Below are 17,477 nucleotides of genomic sequence, written 5' to 3' on the forward strand. Positions count from 1 at the left end.
TCATGTAGGGAATCATGAACTGAATTTGCCATCTTATCAGTTCTTTGTGCAGCACTATTTGTGAAGAAATTCCTTTGACTCTTAATAATTTCCATGTGAATTGAATACGATATAATATTCTAAATTATTATGAAACTAGTAATAATGATTAGAAAAATCTATTCATTTACCTTAAGCAGAGTAATTATGAAAGAAGTTCTAAAAAGCAGAAACAAAAAGTTAATAAAAAGTTTCTCAGGCAAAACAGAATCTATTTCTCTCGACTACAGAGAGGTGCTGACCTGAATAACATTAGTTTACAGTCTAACAGAAAGTGCTGGAGAAACTCAGAAGATCTGGGAGCATCTGTGAGGAGAGAAGCGCAGTTAACGTTTGAGTCAGAGATGCTGTCAGAGCTGCTGTGTTTCTCCAGCACTCCGTTTTCCCCTCAGATGTCCAACATCTGTCATCTTTTGCTTTTGTTTCAGTATCCATTCTGACAGTCGTTCAAAGCATCCATCATGTTGTAACATCCCAAGCCAGGGTTTGGACGCTCGGGATATTGAGAAAAAAGCCTATTGCTAAAAACAAATATGAAATTTTGATCCTGATGCTCAACACAGTTTGCATCATGCCAGGGAGGTGGGGTTTAGTTTCAGGGTGAGAATTTTAAATTCTTAAATAGCTGCAAAATTCAGATCATCCTTCTAAGCTGTACTGAAGACATGTGATGAAGCAGTCCCATGGGCCAGAACAGGAAAGTTTAGTATGTTTGCTGCACTTAACTAGTGGTCCAGTTTGGACAGTTGTAGAAATGAAAATAGTAAGGTCATTTGATTTTCAACTGGGAGGTTTAGAATCATGAAGGCCTAAATGGTTTAAAGGCCTTTTCTAGTCCTTCTCTAATGCTGTTTTGAAAGTTAGTCTGATGCATGTTTTATACATATATTGTTTTTAACTATGATGTTGCTGGATTTACTTGATTTGTTACTTAAGTTGAATTCCACCTCTAAACTAATCATGTTTTATCATTTAAAGCTTTTAACATAAAACGTGCAAGAGATACTATCCTGTCCCTTCAAAATCACCTTGCAAATAATTATCAAATGGCATGCCAAAGACTTGTATTCACTTCCCTATTACTCTAAAGTATTGCAAGCCAATTAACATTCCATCCAGTGGTGATCTCTTCAAAGCTCACTCAATTAGGCTGGAAACAAATATCAGTAGTTCCTCCAACCATGGTCCACACGACAATAAGCTAGAAGATTAAAACAGTCTTTTCTCATCCTGATATTTCCTTGTATAAACTGTAATTGCTTTTACAAAACTCATATTTGAGAACACGGTAACTGTGCATACATGATGACCTAAATGGCCCCCTTATGGGCTGTTACAGTTCTGAGTTTATATGGTGTAGATATTGGCACTAAATAGCGCTTTTTTTTTGAGAATGCACAGTTGCCTGGAATTGAACAGAAAACCTTTCTTTTGGAAAGCCTATTTCTGGATACAGATGTTGTCATATTAATGACCAGTAACTTGTCAGGATTTGATTCACATGATTGGTTTATTTATTTAACACAGTAAAACACTTCATTAGTTATGAAGCAGTCATTACAACAACCCAATTGATTTCTGTGTTTGCTGCATGCAGACTGATAGCATAGACTCGTAACCAGGTATAATTGCAACGTTGTATACACAGAGCACATGAAGTTTTTAAATGTGAACTCTTGTAAAGGTAGGATGCACATACAACAGATACCATTTCTAATTTCACCTATTATTTATCGTTCACATTTCTATTTTCTGTTAAAATAGTTTTCTCTAACTATTCAGCCATGAAAGAACAACGGTAATTTTATTTTGTCTTCAACCAGTATTCACATACAAGCACTGTGCAACAGAATTGCTAGAGAGCCAATCAATTCTTTCTTCTCTATTGAGCCAAGGAGCACTTATTAAATACTTGCCCTTACTGAGAACAACTATTTCTGCACAGATTAGGAATTGAACTTGAGATGTTCTTGTCAGTATAATCAGCGGCACTTCAGATGAGCTCAGAAAAGGGGTTGACTTTTGTGCATAACATGATTCACCCTATTTGGCTGACATGATGTTGCAGCAATCTTCTTCATCACACATGCTGATTCTGTAACTGACCATCGTCTTGATGTACAGGTTTTTTAAAAAAATCTATCAGTTTGGAATATGCACATTCAGATTTAAAGTTCGCAATTTCAGTTGAAGTCCTTGTCCTCTCGACATTACCCATGGCTGTTCACTTTGCAAATACTCAGTGGTTGGTTATTTCCATTGAATATTTTACACCTGTATTAATATTATAATGTGTTATAGTAAACTTGTATTTTCTCGTTAATGTGCAAGTTAGTTTTGCCATGTGCACAGACACTGACAACTGTAGTATGTTGCAGCTTCATTATTGTGTATATGTTTTACACACACACATCATTGTGCATAAACAAAAATATTTGTTTCAAATTGCAGTGTGTACCTACTGCATCAGGATACTTTACAACATTGCAGCTACAATATGAAGTTCATCGTTAAAATGGATGCTTTTTGCAGAGCAACTCATTTACTTGCCTTTTAAAAATTGTGAAGTGCTAATACTACATGATTAACACAACTTGCCTAGTGTTTTGTCGTGACAGTCCTGTACGGCTTATTTGTTTTCTAATTGGCTTCCTGTTTAGAGTCATAGAGATGTACAGCATGGAAACAGACCTTCCGGTCCAACCTGTCCACGCCGACCAGATATCCCAACTCAATCTAGTCTCACCTGCCAGCACCCAGCCCATATCCCTCCAAACCCTTCCTATTCATATACCCATCCAAATGCCTCTTAAATGTTGCAATTGTACTAGCCTCCTCCACATCCTCTGGCAGCTCATTCCATACATGTACCACCCTCTGCATGGAAAAAGTTGCCCCTTATATGTTTCCCCTCTCAGGCTAAACCGAATCCCTCTAGTTCTGGACTCCCCGATCCCAGGGAGAAGACTTTGTGTATTTACCATATCCATACCCCTCATAATTTTGTAAACCTCTATACGGTCACCCCTCAGCTTCCGACACTCCAGGAAAACAGCCCCAGTGAAAAGGCACTAATAGAATGCAGCTGTCAAAGTTTGCTCACTTCAGCAACAACCTAAATTAAAGTACACTGTGTTTGACATAAAATATCTATTTTATTGGAATGTTCAAACTCTCAAATTCAAAGAAATTGGTAATTGAGTAATTAAAATCCCTGAAAAATAATGATGGTTCCAGTCAGCTGTAATAAAAGTAACAGCTTCAGTAAACACAAATCACTATTTTCTATTTGAGTTGGCATGTGTGACATTTGTTGCATTGGAGACTCCAGTATCTGTGGTGCCTGGTACACCTTTAGGTGATGATTTGAGATAGTTTCCATTGCCAAGTTGCTATGCTCTGTGACACATATGGTCAAATACCAAATCGACCAATGGCACACTTGCACTTTAGTTTTCAAAATAAAATTATATTTTTTAGCCAGCACGTCACCCAGCCCGGCCATAATGTGATTCAAATGATACAGTAATGAGCAGGTGAGAGTAAACTTGGGATCTGATATCCTGAGGACTGGATGAGCAGTGAAAGACAATGGAAGCTAAATAGACTCTCAGTTATGATGCTTGGGAAAGGATGAGTTCAAGTAAGAGACTGAACTATGGATCTTCATTTCAGTGCTCTGAGAATGTGAAGTAACAGAAGGAGAATGTTTGGAGTTTAAAAGAAACTGGAAAACTACTTGAGATGAGCAGTATCTGCTATGATGCCTCTACAGTAAAAGCAAATTAGTTGCACTGGGGCGAGAAAGAGATTGCCATTGAGATTTGGAAGGGACTGTCTTCTTGGGATGAGTTCTCAGTTGCCATTTGAAATCCTGCTCTGTAATAAGTGACCTCCAACCCAACAAAATGTGTGTATTTATGTGCTTTGGCTGCTATCTCATTTGAAAGAGCTCACATTTTATGGAATACTATTTGAAAGGGAGTGTCTAGAAGTCGGACACTAAGAAACTCAGAGAACAAAGGGATCTTGGGGTGTTTGTCCTCAGATTCTTGAACGCGGCAGGACAGGTTAATCGGATATTAACAAGGCAGATGGGACATTTGCCTTTATGTTAGCCATGGCATAGATTATAAGAGCTAGAAGGTTATGTTGAAGTTGTACAGGAATTTGGTTAGGCCATTGTTGGAGTAATATGTGAAGTTCTGGTCACCCCATTATAGGGAGGGGGTGAATGCATTGGAATGGGTGCAGAGAAGATTCATCAGGATGTTGCCTGGGGTGGAGCATTGCAGCTGCGAATAGAGCGTGGATAAGCACAAGTTGTTTTCTGTGGAGCAGAGAAGATTGAGAGGAGACCTGATTGAGGTGAATAACATTATAAGGGGCATGGACAAAGTGGATACAAAGCAACTGTTTGACTTAGTTGAAGGGTTAATAACAAGGGGGCATATTTTAAGGTGATAGGGAGGAGGTTTTGGGGTCATTTGAGGAAAAACATTTTTAGAGAGTGGTGGGAATCTAGAATGCATTGCCTGTGAGGATAGTTGAGACAGGAAAACTCACAACCTTTAAAAAGCATTTGGATGAGCATTTGAAATGTCATAACATTCACAGCTATGAGCAAGTGCTGGAAACTGAGACTCGGGCAAATTTAGAGTAGTTTAGTTGGTGCAGGCTTGATGGGCTGAAAGGCCTTGTCTGAGCTATCTGATTCAAAGTATAATTAGTCAAAAAATTTGGAGAATTGTAAAATAATAATAGATGACTCTCCACATTGTGTTTTTATAGAATGTCTATGGTAAACATCATACAGAAAATAATGGATTAAACCAGAATTCTTATGGTTACGAATAATCTTTAAGTTAATAGCAGTTTCCGTTGAGTTAGAATTGTCTGGCATAAATGGCAAAAAGTAATGTTTTGATGAATAAACCAGTGCACAGATGGTTCAGAAATAAGAAATATTTTGAGTTGTCTATCAAATTACCACATTATATTCAATGGTCTTTTCAATTGAACCATTGGCCACTTTTAAGCTTTACAAATGCTAGTAAAATATTATCACTTTGCTAAATTTATTGACCAATTTAGTCCTTTGTTTTCTGCAGGTATTCAACCTTTCTGAAAGGAGATATGACCTTGTCAAGCTTAACTCCAAGGTACAGCATTGCTTTATTTTTCTATAGTATGGTTTTGTGCGTGTCTAATCTCTGTTCAAAAGATCCCAAACCTTAATTTCAATACTGTATCGTATCACGTGACTGACATGCTGTAACTTTGTAATGCTATTTATCAATGTATAGAATCACTTCTGTTTTTGGGTTTTATGCATTTGGTTAGCTTAAACCTGCATTCTGTCTGTTGAGTTTTACATTTTCTCATTTATTGGACCATTGTCAAAGAGGTCATATCACTCAAGATACAGTATGGCTCTGAAAGCCATTTGGCTCAACCGGTTCATGCTGATGTTTATGCTGCATTTGAGATTCCTCACCATTTCTCATGAATCCATAACAATTTATTCACCACCACTTCATTTGCTTGTTTACATTTACACTTTTGACAAGCTGAAAAACAGTCTTAAATAGTCTTTGAAAAAAGTAAGATTATGAAGTTAAATGTACAGAATGTTAATTCTCTATTGTAATATGCAAGAAGATATCATTATGAAATAAGCAACTTTTTCCCAGCATTAAATGTTTAATATGAGCAGCCTAATTAATTGGAATATGTTTTTGTATAATAATCTTGTTTTGTTGAGCAGCAGTGCTGACTTAGTTTTATCTATGTCTAACGGTTTACTATGGAAGCTTTTTTGGGCTTTTTTTTAATCTGCCTTGTTTGAAAAATAGGAAAATCAATGCTCCAGTTTTATTTCTGGACAGGACGACATTCTGAATTAATAGTGCCTGAGAAGTGCGTACCAGTAAGTGGTGCATTGGGTCACCTGGCACTGACCAAGGAACTGGAAATGACAATGGCAATAGCAATCTCAGCATTATTGACCAGCAAAGCCCTCCTCATTAACATCTGGGGGCTTGTGGCAAAATTAGGAGAGATATTCCAGAAACCAGTCAAGCAACCACTTGGCGTTATCTGTAATGTGTGCTTTGGTTAGTAGTTCTACGTCCAGTACACTGGCCAAATCCTGTGTGACTGGCAAGAAGACCCACCACTAATTATGGCCCAGTGCTACACAATTGAGAGGGAGTTGACCTGGGAGTCTTCAAAATTCACTACGGACCTCAAGATGGTCCGTAAAAGAAGGTCAAAGATGACAAAGAAACCACTTGTTGAGTACCAGCAACCCCTCCTTCAGCTCTTGAGTTAGTACTCCTCCTGGGCGAAACACTGAAGATGGCCAGGACACAAAATCTATGGGCATCTTCAATGTTCATCACCCAGATTTAGCTTGGTAATGCTGCTACTGACTGAGCTAGCCGAGCCCTAAAGGACATAGCTGCAAGCCTGGGCCTGTGGTACCTTTTGAGAGAATTAACAAGAGGAAAAAAGAAACCTACTGAAATTACTATCACCAATTTACCTGTCACAGAAGTATCTTTCCCTTGACAGTTCTTTGTAGGAGTGATCACCTGACACCAAGGGAACGAAGATTCAACCTAACACTGAGGATACTTTCCATTGGGTTTTGTAGCATGGCTAGCTTGCATAACGGGGCTGCTTTCAACCAGAACTAGCAAATCAAAACTGGGCATCCATGCGATGCACTGGGCCACCAGCCCCAAAAGAATTCTACTTTAATACAATCTGTAACCTCATGGCCTGGCATATTCCTCACTCTACCTTGACCATCAAATTGGATAATCAACCTTGGTTCAATGAAATGTGCAGGAGGGTGTTCCAGGAACTGCAGCAAGAATATCAAAAAACAAGAGATGCCAGTGTCAACCTGATGAAGGTATACCACAAGACTGCTTGAATGCCAGACAGTGGCAGCATTTCATGATAGAAAGAGCTAAACAATCCTGCAAACGACGGATCAGATCTAAGCTCTGCAATCTTGCTCATCCAGTCATGAGTGGTGATGAATAATTCAACAAAGATCCCCATCCTAATATCAGTGTGAAAGACAAGGCTGAAGTATTTGCAATCATTTTCAAGCAAAAGTGCCAAGTGAAAGAACCATCCTGCCTCCTCTTGAACTCCCGGCATCACAGTTGCAGTCTTGAGTTAACTCACTCCACATGATATCAAGAAACAGCTGAAGGCACTGGTTCCTGCAAAGACTGTGACATAGTCTGAAAACTTGTCCCCCAGAAATTACCACCATCCCCGGACAACCCGTTCTGGTTCAGCTAAAATAATGGCAATGTGGCAAATTGCCCAGGTATGACATGGCCACAAAATGTGGAATAAAGTCACCCTTACCAATTACTGTCAAATTTACTTGTAGTCAACCAAATGATTGAAGATGACGTTGAAGTGCAAGCAAGCAGTAGTTACTTAGCAATAACCTGCCCACTGACACTTAGTTTGGGTTCTGCCAGGGCCATTCAGCTCCTGACCTCATTACAGCCTTGCTTCAAACATAGATGAAAGAGCTAAATTCCAGAAGGGAGGTGAAAATTGGCATCAAGGTTGCTTTTGACTGAGTGAGGTATCAAGAAGTCCTTGTAAAACTGGTGTCAGTGGAAATTAGGGAGAAAGCTTTCATGCTGGTTGGAATCATATCTGGCACAAAGGAAGATGGTTATCTTTTTTGGAGATCAGTCATCTCAGCGACAGAACATCTCTGCAGGAGTTCCTCAGGGTATTGTCCTCGGCTGAGCTATCTTAAGCTGCTTCTTAACAACCTTCCTCCATCATAAGGTCAGAAGTGGGGATGTTTGCTGATGATTGCACAATGTTCAGCACCAATCAGATAGAGTCATAGAGATGGACAGCAAGGAAACAGACTTTTTGGTCCAATTCATCCATGCCAACCAAATATCATAAATAAATCTAGTTTCTTTTCCAGCATTTAAGCAATTGTGTTAATGTTATTCAGGCTTGGGTTGACAGGTGATATTCTCATCACACAAATGTCAGGCAATGATGATCACCAACAATCTAACAATCTCCTCATGACATTTTGTGGCATTGCCATCACTAAACATCTTGAGGATTACCATTGACCAGAAACTGAACTGGACTTGCCATATAAATACAATGGCAACAAACGCAGATCAGAGGCTATGAATACTGCATTAGCTCCTCAGTGACTATCCATAATCAACAAGACACAAGGTAGAAGAGAGATGGAATCCTCTCCAACTGGTTTGATGAGTACACCTCTAATAACACTTCAAGTTTGGCATCATTGAGGGCAAAACAGCTGCTTGATTGGCATTACATCCCCCACCTTCAGTATTCTCTCCCTTTACGATACATGGACACTGGAAGCAGTGTGTACCTTCTACAAGTCACAAAGCAGTAATGTACCAAGGCTTCTCAGGCAGCACCTTGCAAACCCACAATCTCAATCACCGAGAGCATTAGATACATGAGAATAGTGCTGTCTGCAACTTCCCCTCCATGGCATCATCCTGCTTTAGGACTATTTTGTCATTCCTTTATTGTCACTGAGTCAAAATCTTGGACATTCTGCCGTAATAGTAGTGTGAGCGTCCCTATGCCATATGGATTTCAATGCTTCAAGAAAGCAACTCAGCATTGTCTTCTCAAGGGGACTTGGGGATGGGAAATAAATACTGGCCTAACCAATGATGATCACATCCTGTAGATGAAGAAATTTTAAAAATGTCTGAGGACTTTGGGGCATATATCCTGTAATGATGCTGGATGAAAGTTAGCTCAAGCTGCCCCTATAAAATCGGTCATTATTCACCCCGTCACTATTGTTCGTTGTCACATATGTTCATACATGAGCTGGTATTGTCATTGATTTTGACTTATAAGTTACTTTGCAGCTTTCAAACGTGCTGCAAAGCGCTATGTTTATTTTACACTTCATGATGCAGATCTCTATTATTTATTACTTGTTACTACCCTCAAATCTTTTGCAATTTGCCTATTTTGGAAGCAGACCAGGGAACCAGCCCAAACATCTCTTTGCTTGTTGAAGCCAAAGTTCTTTATGACAACACCTATGTTTCCACGGTTTCATCAATTGTTTTCAGAATGGTGCCACTTTCCACCCACTCCCTAAAAAACAGACTTCAGTTCTACCTGAGAGGCTGCAACAAATGGAATCACTGAAGAAACTGTCTTCAAATTAAGCCAACAACATGAAATCACATTTTCCCATCCCCAAACATTAATTTTAAAAGTTACAATTGATCAGCAGGATTCTAGATTAAAAATTATCCCCTGGGTGGCTTTCCCTTTATGGGATGTGGATCATGCAATATAATTATGTCACAGAAGATTTCTGAACCCTGAAGGTATTGGCATAGCAGTGTATGCCTCATGCTGCACACTAATTAGTCCTGGATGGCGTGATTAAGAACTTTTGATCCCTCTTTTAATGATATTTTACATAAAAAATGACTTGCCATTTATGCCTATGGTATTATTTTAATCACTTCTTTGGCACTTTGATCTCCACATTTTTATTTTCATTTTGGCAGTTCTTCATATACATCATTAAATAACGTCCACTGAAGAATGTGTTACTGCTGAAGTAATTGAATGGGTTGCAATTGATGGAGAAAATGGAACTGTATATGGTTTAAGCTATTTCACCCTTTCCAATCTTTCATTGGTGAAATAAGAGGAGAGAAATTGAACATTCTCCATTGTGAGAATGCCTCTCATATTCTCATAGGAATGTTAGAAATTTAGGAACAAGAGGCCTGGGAATCCCAGAGGAGCCTTACAATTTACTGTTCAGCTTCTCATTTGTACATTCTTACATGTCACTCAGCTCCTTTGTTTCTCCAGATACATGTCTGATATATACTGTTTTCTTTTATGACCATTTGCAGTTGCATCAACCATATGGCGATTATCCCTAATGTTAACACTCTACTTTTTGCCAACTTTCTGTTTTGAAAATATTTCATAATTTTTGATCCTTTTAACCCTGTGGTTTTTCTAGGTCAGTTTTATTCATTTGCTATAAGTTACCGTAAGTTTGGATGTAAGTTTGCTCGCTGAGCTTTTAAGGTTTTATATTCTGTTTTCCTTTAACAGCCCATTAACCTCAACCTATTATCATTGTTTTAATAGTTCCCTTGTTGCACTGACTTTTACTCTTTTCAATCTAAGAATTTCAGAAATTTCCGTTTTGTTCAACTGGTGATCAAATTGGTTAAAACCACATGTTTTAGGAATTCCTATTAGTTTCATTGGGAATGCATGCTTTTTTAAAATCCATTTTAGATGGACAAGGGTTCACATGGGTCTGCCCATGCAAATGTGGTTCAACATTACATTTTTTTTAATTCAAAGTGGTTCTTTAGAAAAGCAGCTGTTTGTTGGAAGTCATGGTTGTAGTTGCCAAATGGTGGAAAGAAACAAGTGCTTTTATCTTTGTCATTCATGACTTCACATTTGGAGAAAGTTGAATATTCATGTATTCCAAATCACATAAATTGCAGACATGGCAATTATATGGTTGCCTGAAATATTAAAAGTTTTAAATGTCCTGCAAACATTGTTTGTAACATTGTTACTTCCTCTGTGATGACCAATTTTACAATGAATTTGATGGATAAGCATCTTCAATTTTCCTAATTTTGAGATTCAACTCTGAAAAATGAAGTTTTGCTTTAAAACAAGACACGCAGTCTTTAAAAAGTAATTTACCAGATGTCTTTTGTTAACTCTTGAGAAACTAAAATTTGCTTCACATTTCAGGTGATGGATGTAGGTTGGCCTGACCTTCATGCGCCACCACTAGATAAAATGTGTACCATATGCAAATCTATGGAGACATGGATAAACAGTGACCTACTTCATGTGGTGGTTATCCATTGCAGGGTAAGCATATTCCACACTGCTACTGCACTTTTATGCCTAACTCTTTCATGTTAATCCATAATCATTTACTTTGTGAACATTGTCTTTTGTCTTATAAAGTTTGATCAGGTCAGATCAGAGTTCTTGAATACCTGAAGACCCTTCACTGGACTTGAAAAGGATACTTTCTATCATGCTACAAAAATAACTTGCCTTTTTTTGAATGGACGATATGATTCAAAGATTATAAGCATGCCTGTTTTGAAAACAGGAAAAAGCCTCTCAATAGTGCAGTTGCATTTGTTGTCTGAGGGATGCTAATTCTGTGAAGTAGAATTTGATTTTGGACTGATTGTAGTTACTGTTGTATTTTTCTGAGCTGAACGAGAGAATGGTTTGATACAGAGTAATGTTTTCTTTGCACTATTTTACTGATATTGCCTCAATGACAAGCTCAGAAAAGTACTTCCATTCTCATTACCATTATTGTGACTACTTTGAGCAATATTATAGATTTAGCCCCAGTAGGTGGCAGATTGTGAATAGGATTATGCTGGGAACCTGTAGCTACAAAAATTGATTTGAGGTAACACAATCTTATTTTCTGTTGGATCTTTACAGATTCCACAGGAAAAAGCAGCATAATTCCTCTTGCTGCTCTCAAAGCAAGGTCTACAAGATGAAAGGAGTAGCACATAATGTATTGCCTAGTCCTGGTACAAGATCCCTCAGTGTAGTGAATAAAAGCAATTTGTGTTTACTAAACTGGGTTTGATCCTTAGTCTGCGATGATATAGTTGATTTCAGGTTTTAGGCGAATAGAGAGTGAGTTGGGTGGGTTGGATGCAGAGACGGCATAAGTGATTTCTGTATTATCAGGCAAGTGCAAGGAATGTTGCCTGTGTTCTTCTCCCTGGTTGGCATGCTGCAAAGCATACCTGTATGGGGAATGGATCAGGATGGCTTGAAGACTTTTGTAATTGAATGTCAAGGTTTATGAATAATGACCTTTTGGTAAAGTATTGCTTGGCTGCTAACAATTGTGCAACCTTATCCAAACACAAATCACAAGTCAGCAAAGGAAGAAAAAAACTTTCTAAAATCAGTTGCGTTTATCTTTTTTGGCTCTTTTCAAGCAAATGTAGTTAGGGATTATATATCCAGGATATAAAGGATTGTGATCAAAAGCTTTTGAAAATTAGTCACCACTGGATGTGAAACTCAAGACATTTTAACTTGTGAAACTCATGACAAAATGTTTTGGACCATTTGCATTTTGCTTTTGGTTTTGCTCTCATTTTTCTTTGTCAGTTCTACCATATTTTGAGGAAAAGTAAGATTTTTTTTTAAGCCATGATTAGGTCTATGGTTATACTCCATTCAAGGTCCCAGTTTTGGACTCTAGTGCCAGAGGAGTCACTTACAACAAGTGACAAGCTTATGACGAGCTATACCTGACCATATCTGTCAGATTAGGGCTAAGAGGTGAATGATACATTTGCTCATCAGTTAGTTTCTGCATTGGTTTTGCATTTCATAAACTGATAAACAATACTGCAAAAGTGCAAGTTCAACATCAGTGTATTTTGTTTTATATTGAAGTAATAGGTTTAAGGTGAGGGGGGAAAAGAATTAAAAGGGACCTAAGGGCCAATTTTCTCGTGTAGAGGATGGTGCGTGAATGGAGTGAACTGCCAGATGAAGTGGTGGAAGCTGATACAGTTACAACATTTTAAAAGGAATCTGGATGAAGTGATAGGGCCAAATGCTGGCAAATGCGACTAGATTAATTTAGGATATCTGATCGGCACAGATAAATTGGACCAAATGGGTCTGTTTTCATGCTGTATAACCCTATGACTCTATATAGTATTGGTCATTTTAAAATATGAACTACAGTGAGTGCTATTCTACTTGTCACACTTTTTCCAAAAAGAAAATGAGCAGAATATTTTTGGTAGATTCCATGATCCCTTCATTTCTAAAACTTGCAGTTCCGTACTGAGTGGTAACATTATCTGACTCATTACTGAAAGAAGACTCATGAATCTTAAAGAAACACTTTCTCAAGTTCTTTGTTTATACTCCTTTTCCCTTCTCTGTAGAGTGGTTTATGTTTTTGCACACATTAAATTAGTAATCTTCATTTGTATCCATTGATGAATGTTTCAATGAAATGGACATCCCTGTCAAGCTTTACAGTCTGCACACAGACAGTGCTTTCCAATTGGCATCTCTGAGTGTTGGTCATTCATGAGAACCGACAGCTAATTTCCCTCCTCCCTTTCACCATCTAAATTTCACCTCTCCAAAAATGTATTGTAGCAATCAATCCAGTCGGGTTCAATTAACTGGGAACAGGCTAGCAACAGTTCGTATGATTTCATGGAACATTGTGGACTGCCTTTATGCAACAGAGCATTGAAACTGAATAATGAGAAATGAATTTCTTGAGCAAATCCCTTCCTGTGTGTCTTGTATGGGAGACCCATCTGGCAGTGGCAATTTTTTAACCATTGAATTCTCAAGTACAGTAATTATGTCAGGAAAACCCAATAACTGGAGTAGGGCATGCATGCCCTTAAGCCTGTTCCACCATTTTAATGGATGACACATACTTTTGCTCCATTCTGTCTCTATAACTTTGTCTAATAAAAATCAGTCAATTTCAAGTTTTCAAATTATTAACACTAATAACTGTTGCCTATGGGACTAATAACTGTTCACTTTGCAAATATGTGGGTGTGCTATAATTTTTTTCCAAAAAAAATTGGATCTTTAGAAACCTTTTATTTCTACAGAAAGTGCCTTGGAAATGTCATTGTATAATCTATAGTTTTTGATAACACAACTGCAGAATAGAATGTGGGTTACAGTAATGTAGTCACAGTACATGGCTGAGAAAACTTGGCAATGCATTGTCCTTGTGCAGGTTTTGATATTAAACCAATATTCGGCAGAGTAGAATGACCTGTTAAATAAAGGTCAAGATGTTCTTCTACATGAGCTTAACTGTATGCACCTAAATTAAGTTTAATTATGAGATATCAAATTCAAAATCTTCAAACTTGTTTATATGTCTATATATGTCTTTGTTTTGATTATTACAAAACATGTGCTTGCTTCACTTTTCTGCGTTATTCATGTGACAAGTTAGATCAATTTTCTTGGAAGAGAATATTGGAGGAATAAACTTTTTGTTTGTAGTTGTGTAAGATCTAGATGGAATTACGCATTCATCACTTAGTGGCATCAAAATGCTGGAAGTACTTAATTGATGGAGCAGCATCTGTGGAGAGAAGGATAAAGTTAATGTTTCAAGTCTGTGACTCGCCACCAGAATGAAAAATGCTAGAAAAATAACAGTTTGAAGCAATTATGGAGACAGGAAAGATGGAAGGGGAGAAAGGAACAAAAGGGAATGTCTGAAATAGGGTAGTGAGCAGCGGTGATCAAATGACAAAAAAATATTTGTATAAGGCAGGAAGGAATGGTCGTGGGACAAGGAAAGAACCAAATGATAGCTCTCAAGAAGATGTAAATGGTAACAGCAAAGTGTTTGCTAACAGCTGCCTTATGTCAAAGGAAAAAGTGAACAAAAGATAGAATCTGAAATTGTTGAATTCGGTGTTGAGTTCTGAAGGTTGTAAAATGCATAAATGAGGGGTGAAATGCAGTTTTCATGTTTGCCTTGAGCTTAGAACAATATATGAGATTGAGCCATAAAAAGACCAGAATAAGACAGACATTTGAACTGTCCTACCTGTCCATCTGTCTTCCCACCTATCCACTCCACCGTCCCCTTCGACCTATCACTATCACTATCACACCCCACCTGCATCTACCCATCGCCGTCCCAACCACCTTGAGCCTAGCCTTCTATTTATCTCTCAGCGGCCTCCGCCACATTCCTGATGAAGGGCTTATGCTTGAAACGTTGACTCTCCTGCTCCTCGGATGCTGCCTGAACTGCTGTGTTTTTCCAGCACCGCACTTTTCAACTTTGATCTCCAGCATCTGCGGTCCTCACTTTCTCTCCTTTACTGATGTTACCACTGTTGAATCCCCCACTAACAATATCTTGGGCGTGACCATTGACAAGCAACTGAAGACTGAATGAGCCATGGCAAAACACTGTCCATGTTGATTCCACACACAGTGACAGCAGTTTGTGGCATCCACAAGATGCACTGCAGCAACTCATCAAAATTCCTTCAACAGCACCTTTCAAAGTGTGACCGCGGTTACTCAAAGCGCAAGGACAGCAGATTCTTTCTAACACTGTCACCTGTAAGTTCCCTCCTAACTACACACCATCCTGATTTGGTACTGTATCATCATTCTTTCAATCCTGGAATGCCCTTCCTAATAGCACTGTTGGTGCTATTGGGGATAATTAGAGATGGGAAGTAAGTGTTGGCCCAGACAGAGATATCTAGATTCCATAAAAGAATTAATAATAAAATAAAATGTCAATCAACTAGAAGTTTGAGCTCAGTTTGTTGACTGAATGGCAGAATGAGTTAATCTGCATTTGGTCTCCCCATTGTAGAAGAGATTGAATTATGAGCTGTGAATACAGTATACTGAATTCAAAGATGTATAAGGAAATCACTTTCATCCAGAACAAGCAATTGGAATATAAGGGCTTATGCCCGAAACGTCGATTCTCCTGTTCCCTGGATGCTGCCTAACCTGCTGCGCTTTTCCAGCAACACATTTTCAGCAATTGGAATATAAGACAGTGTGATGAGAGGACATAAAACAACTGATATTGCATCTCCTGTGTTTGCAAGGGAAGATGTTTGAGGCAATTAGAGAGTGGATCAAGCTGTTTGGGAGGGAACAATCCTTTCGACTGTTGAAAGAGGAGAGCAAGAGGTAATTCACTGGTGTCATCATGCTGTAGGGTTTCCATTTCTGCAAACTGGGAGTTCTTGTTTCTGAATTTTTTCAGTAAATAAATGCTGAAGCCATTTCACTCTCTGCAAAGTCCCACTAACTGCAGGAGTTTTGATTTAACTGTAATATTGATTGAAAGGAGAAAATTCCAAACTGCTAGAATTCTGTTGTTTGTTTTTAGAAGTGCTATGGTAGAATTAACATCTATCTGAATGCACAGAATAAGAAGTTATAGTTTTAATTTAACATCTCCAAAAGGAAAACCCTACCAAGAATACTGAATACTCATCAAACTTTTCAGTGTCAGTATAGAGTACATGCTCATGCAAACATGAAGAACAATAACATATGCATGAATCTAACTGTTTTCCTGTTGTATTGTGAGTAATTATGCAGTGGTCATTAATTTAATAGTCGTGTTAAATTGGGATGGTGCATGTATTGACTTTTGATGGCATGCTTTGCTAAAAATCTAAATTGGTAACAAAATCAGACAAATCAGCTTCCAAGTCAGTGACATGTGAGAGGTGCATCGTTTCATAAGATATGCACTGGCTATATATTCCCCAGCATGATCTTAGTGAAATAATGCTCCATCTCGTGTTCTGGTGTCTGCTTTAGCAATGTGTTCTCTTTTCTAAATTGACTTGCATGGACCACTGCAATTAAATGGTCTGCAAATTCAAGCCTCTCCTCTCTTTGAGTTGCGACTGAGTTTTGTAATTGCTTTGACTTCTGGTGAATGGCATTGCACACTGAAGTTAGAAGATGTAGTGAAGTTAGATGCAATATAAACAAATCATGAAGAAATGTGAATCTGAATATTTGTCACTGCATTAATGAGTCACAAAGGTTTACGATTTGTCATCTGCTGTCAACAGCTTCTAAGTTGCTACCATTGTCTGTTATTGTGACTTCATGTCCTGTACTCAGAAGTGTTTTCATATTGAGTGAGGACACAATTGAGGTTTGCTGTCATACCTCCAAAGCTGATTAATCTGCCGGTACTTCACGGTCAAGACTCTCTGGTGGAATGGCAATTCAGCAACATGTACTGTTGGTGACTAGCTTGCCCAACCCCTACCCCCCAGTTCATAGCTAAGGATGGGGCCAAGAATTAGATGGGAACCGGTGTGTTTTTTTTACTTTTTTCCTTGAGATCTCCCTTTTATTCAGGTGGTCATCACAAAGTGGTGAAAACTAGTGAAAATGCTCACCACTGTTCTTTATCTTATGTGACATTAAACCATTGAATCCCAGAGAATTTCCCATTGCAGTCTCCCATCCATTAATGCAACTGCAATGTCAGTTTCAGAAAGAATAAGCCAGCTAAATTAGATTGAATAATAAAAATAAAATAAATGGATGGGGGAAAACAAAACATTGGTAGCACGATTTAATAATTATATTGCTTTGAATGGAGGACTGTTGATGTACATAAGGGACATGGCAAATGCTATTGTGGTAGGTTATGTTTTCCTGGAATGCTCGGCTGCTTTTTTACAATCATTATTACTGTCATTGGCTTTTACAGGACAATTTGCATGGAGCACAATCATTCAACAAAGATATGTTTGGCAACGTGCCTCAGATTTCCAAACAATGGGATT

The 17,477-nt window shown here is 38.2% G+C and overlaps 1 protein-coding gene across 8 annotated transcripts in view; it reads left to right on the forward strand.

Annotated features, from left to right (window-relative positions):
• The window catches only part of LOC122549908 (tensin-3), a 439,923-nt gene that overhangs the window by 296,640 nt on the left and 125,806 nt on the right, over nucleotides 1–17,477 (forward strand). For all 8 annotated transcript variants that reach the window (XM_087987222.1, XM_043690124.2, XM_087987223.1 and 5 more), the window contains 2 exons: nucleotides 5,151–5,201; nucleotides 10,864–10,986. In XM_087987222.1, the coding sequence (XP_087843348.1) occupies nucleotides 5,151–5,201; nucleotides 10,864–10,986 (174 nt within the window). The remainder of the gene's footprint in view (nucleotides 1–5,150; nucleotides 5,202–10,863; nucleotides 10,987–17,477) is intronic.

This window comes from Chiloscyllium plagiosum, unplaced genomic scaffold, assembly GCF_037043375.1.
Source record: "Chiloscyllium plagiosum isolate Xiang-an unplaced genomic scaffold, Cpla_swu_hap1 HiC_scaffold_5, whole genome shotgun sequence".
Taxonomy (NCBI): Eukaryota; Metazoa; Chordata; class Chondrichthyes; order Orectolobiformes; family Hemiscylliidae; genus Chiloscyllium; species Chiloscyllium plagiosum.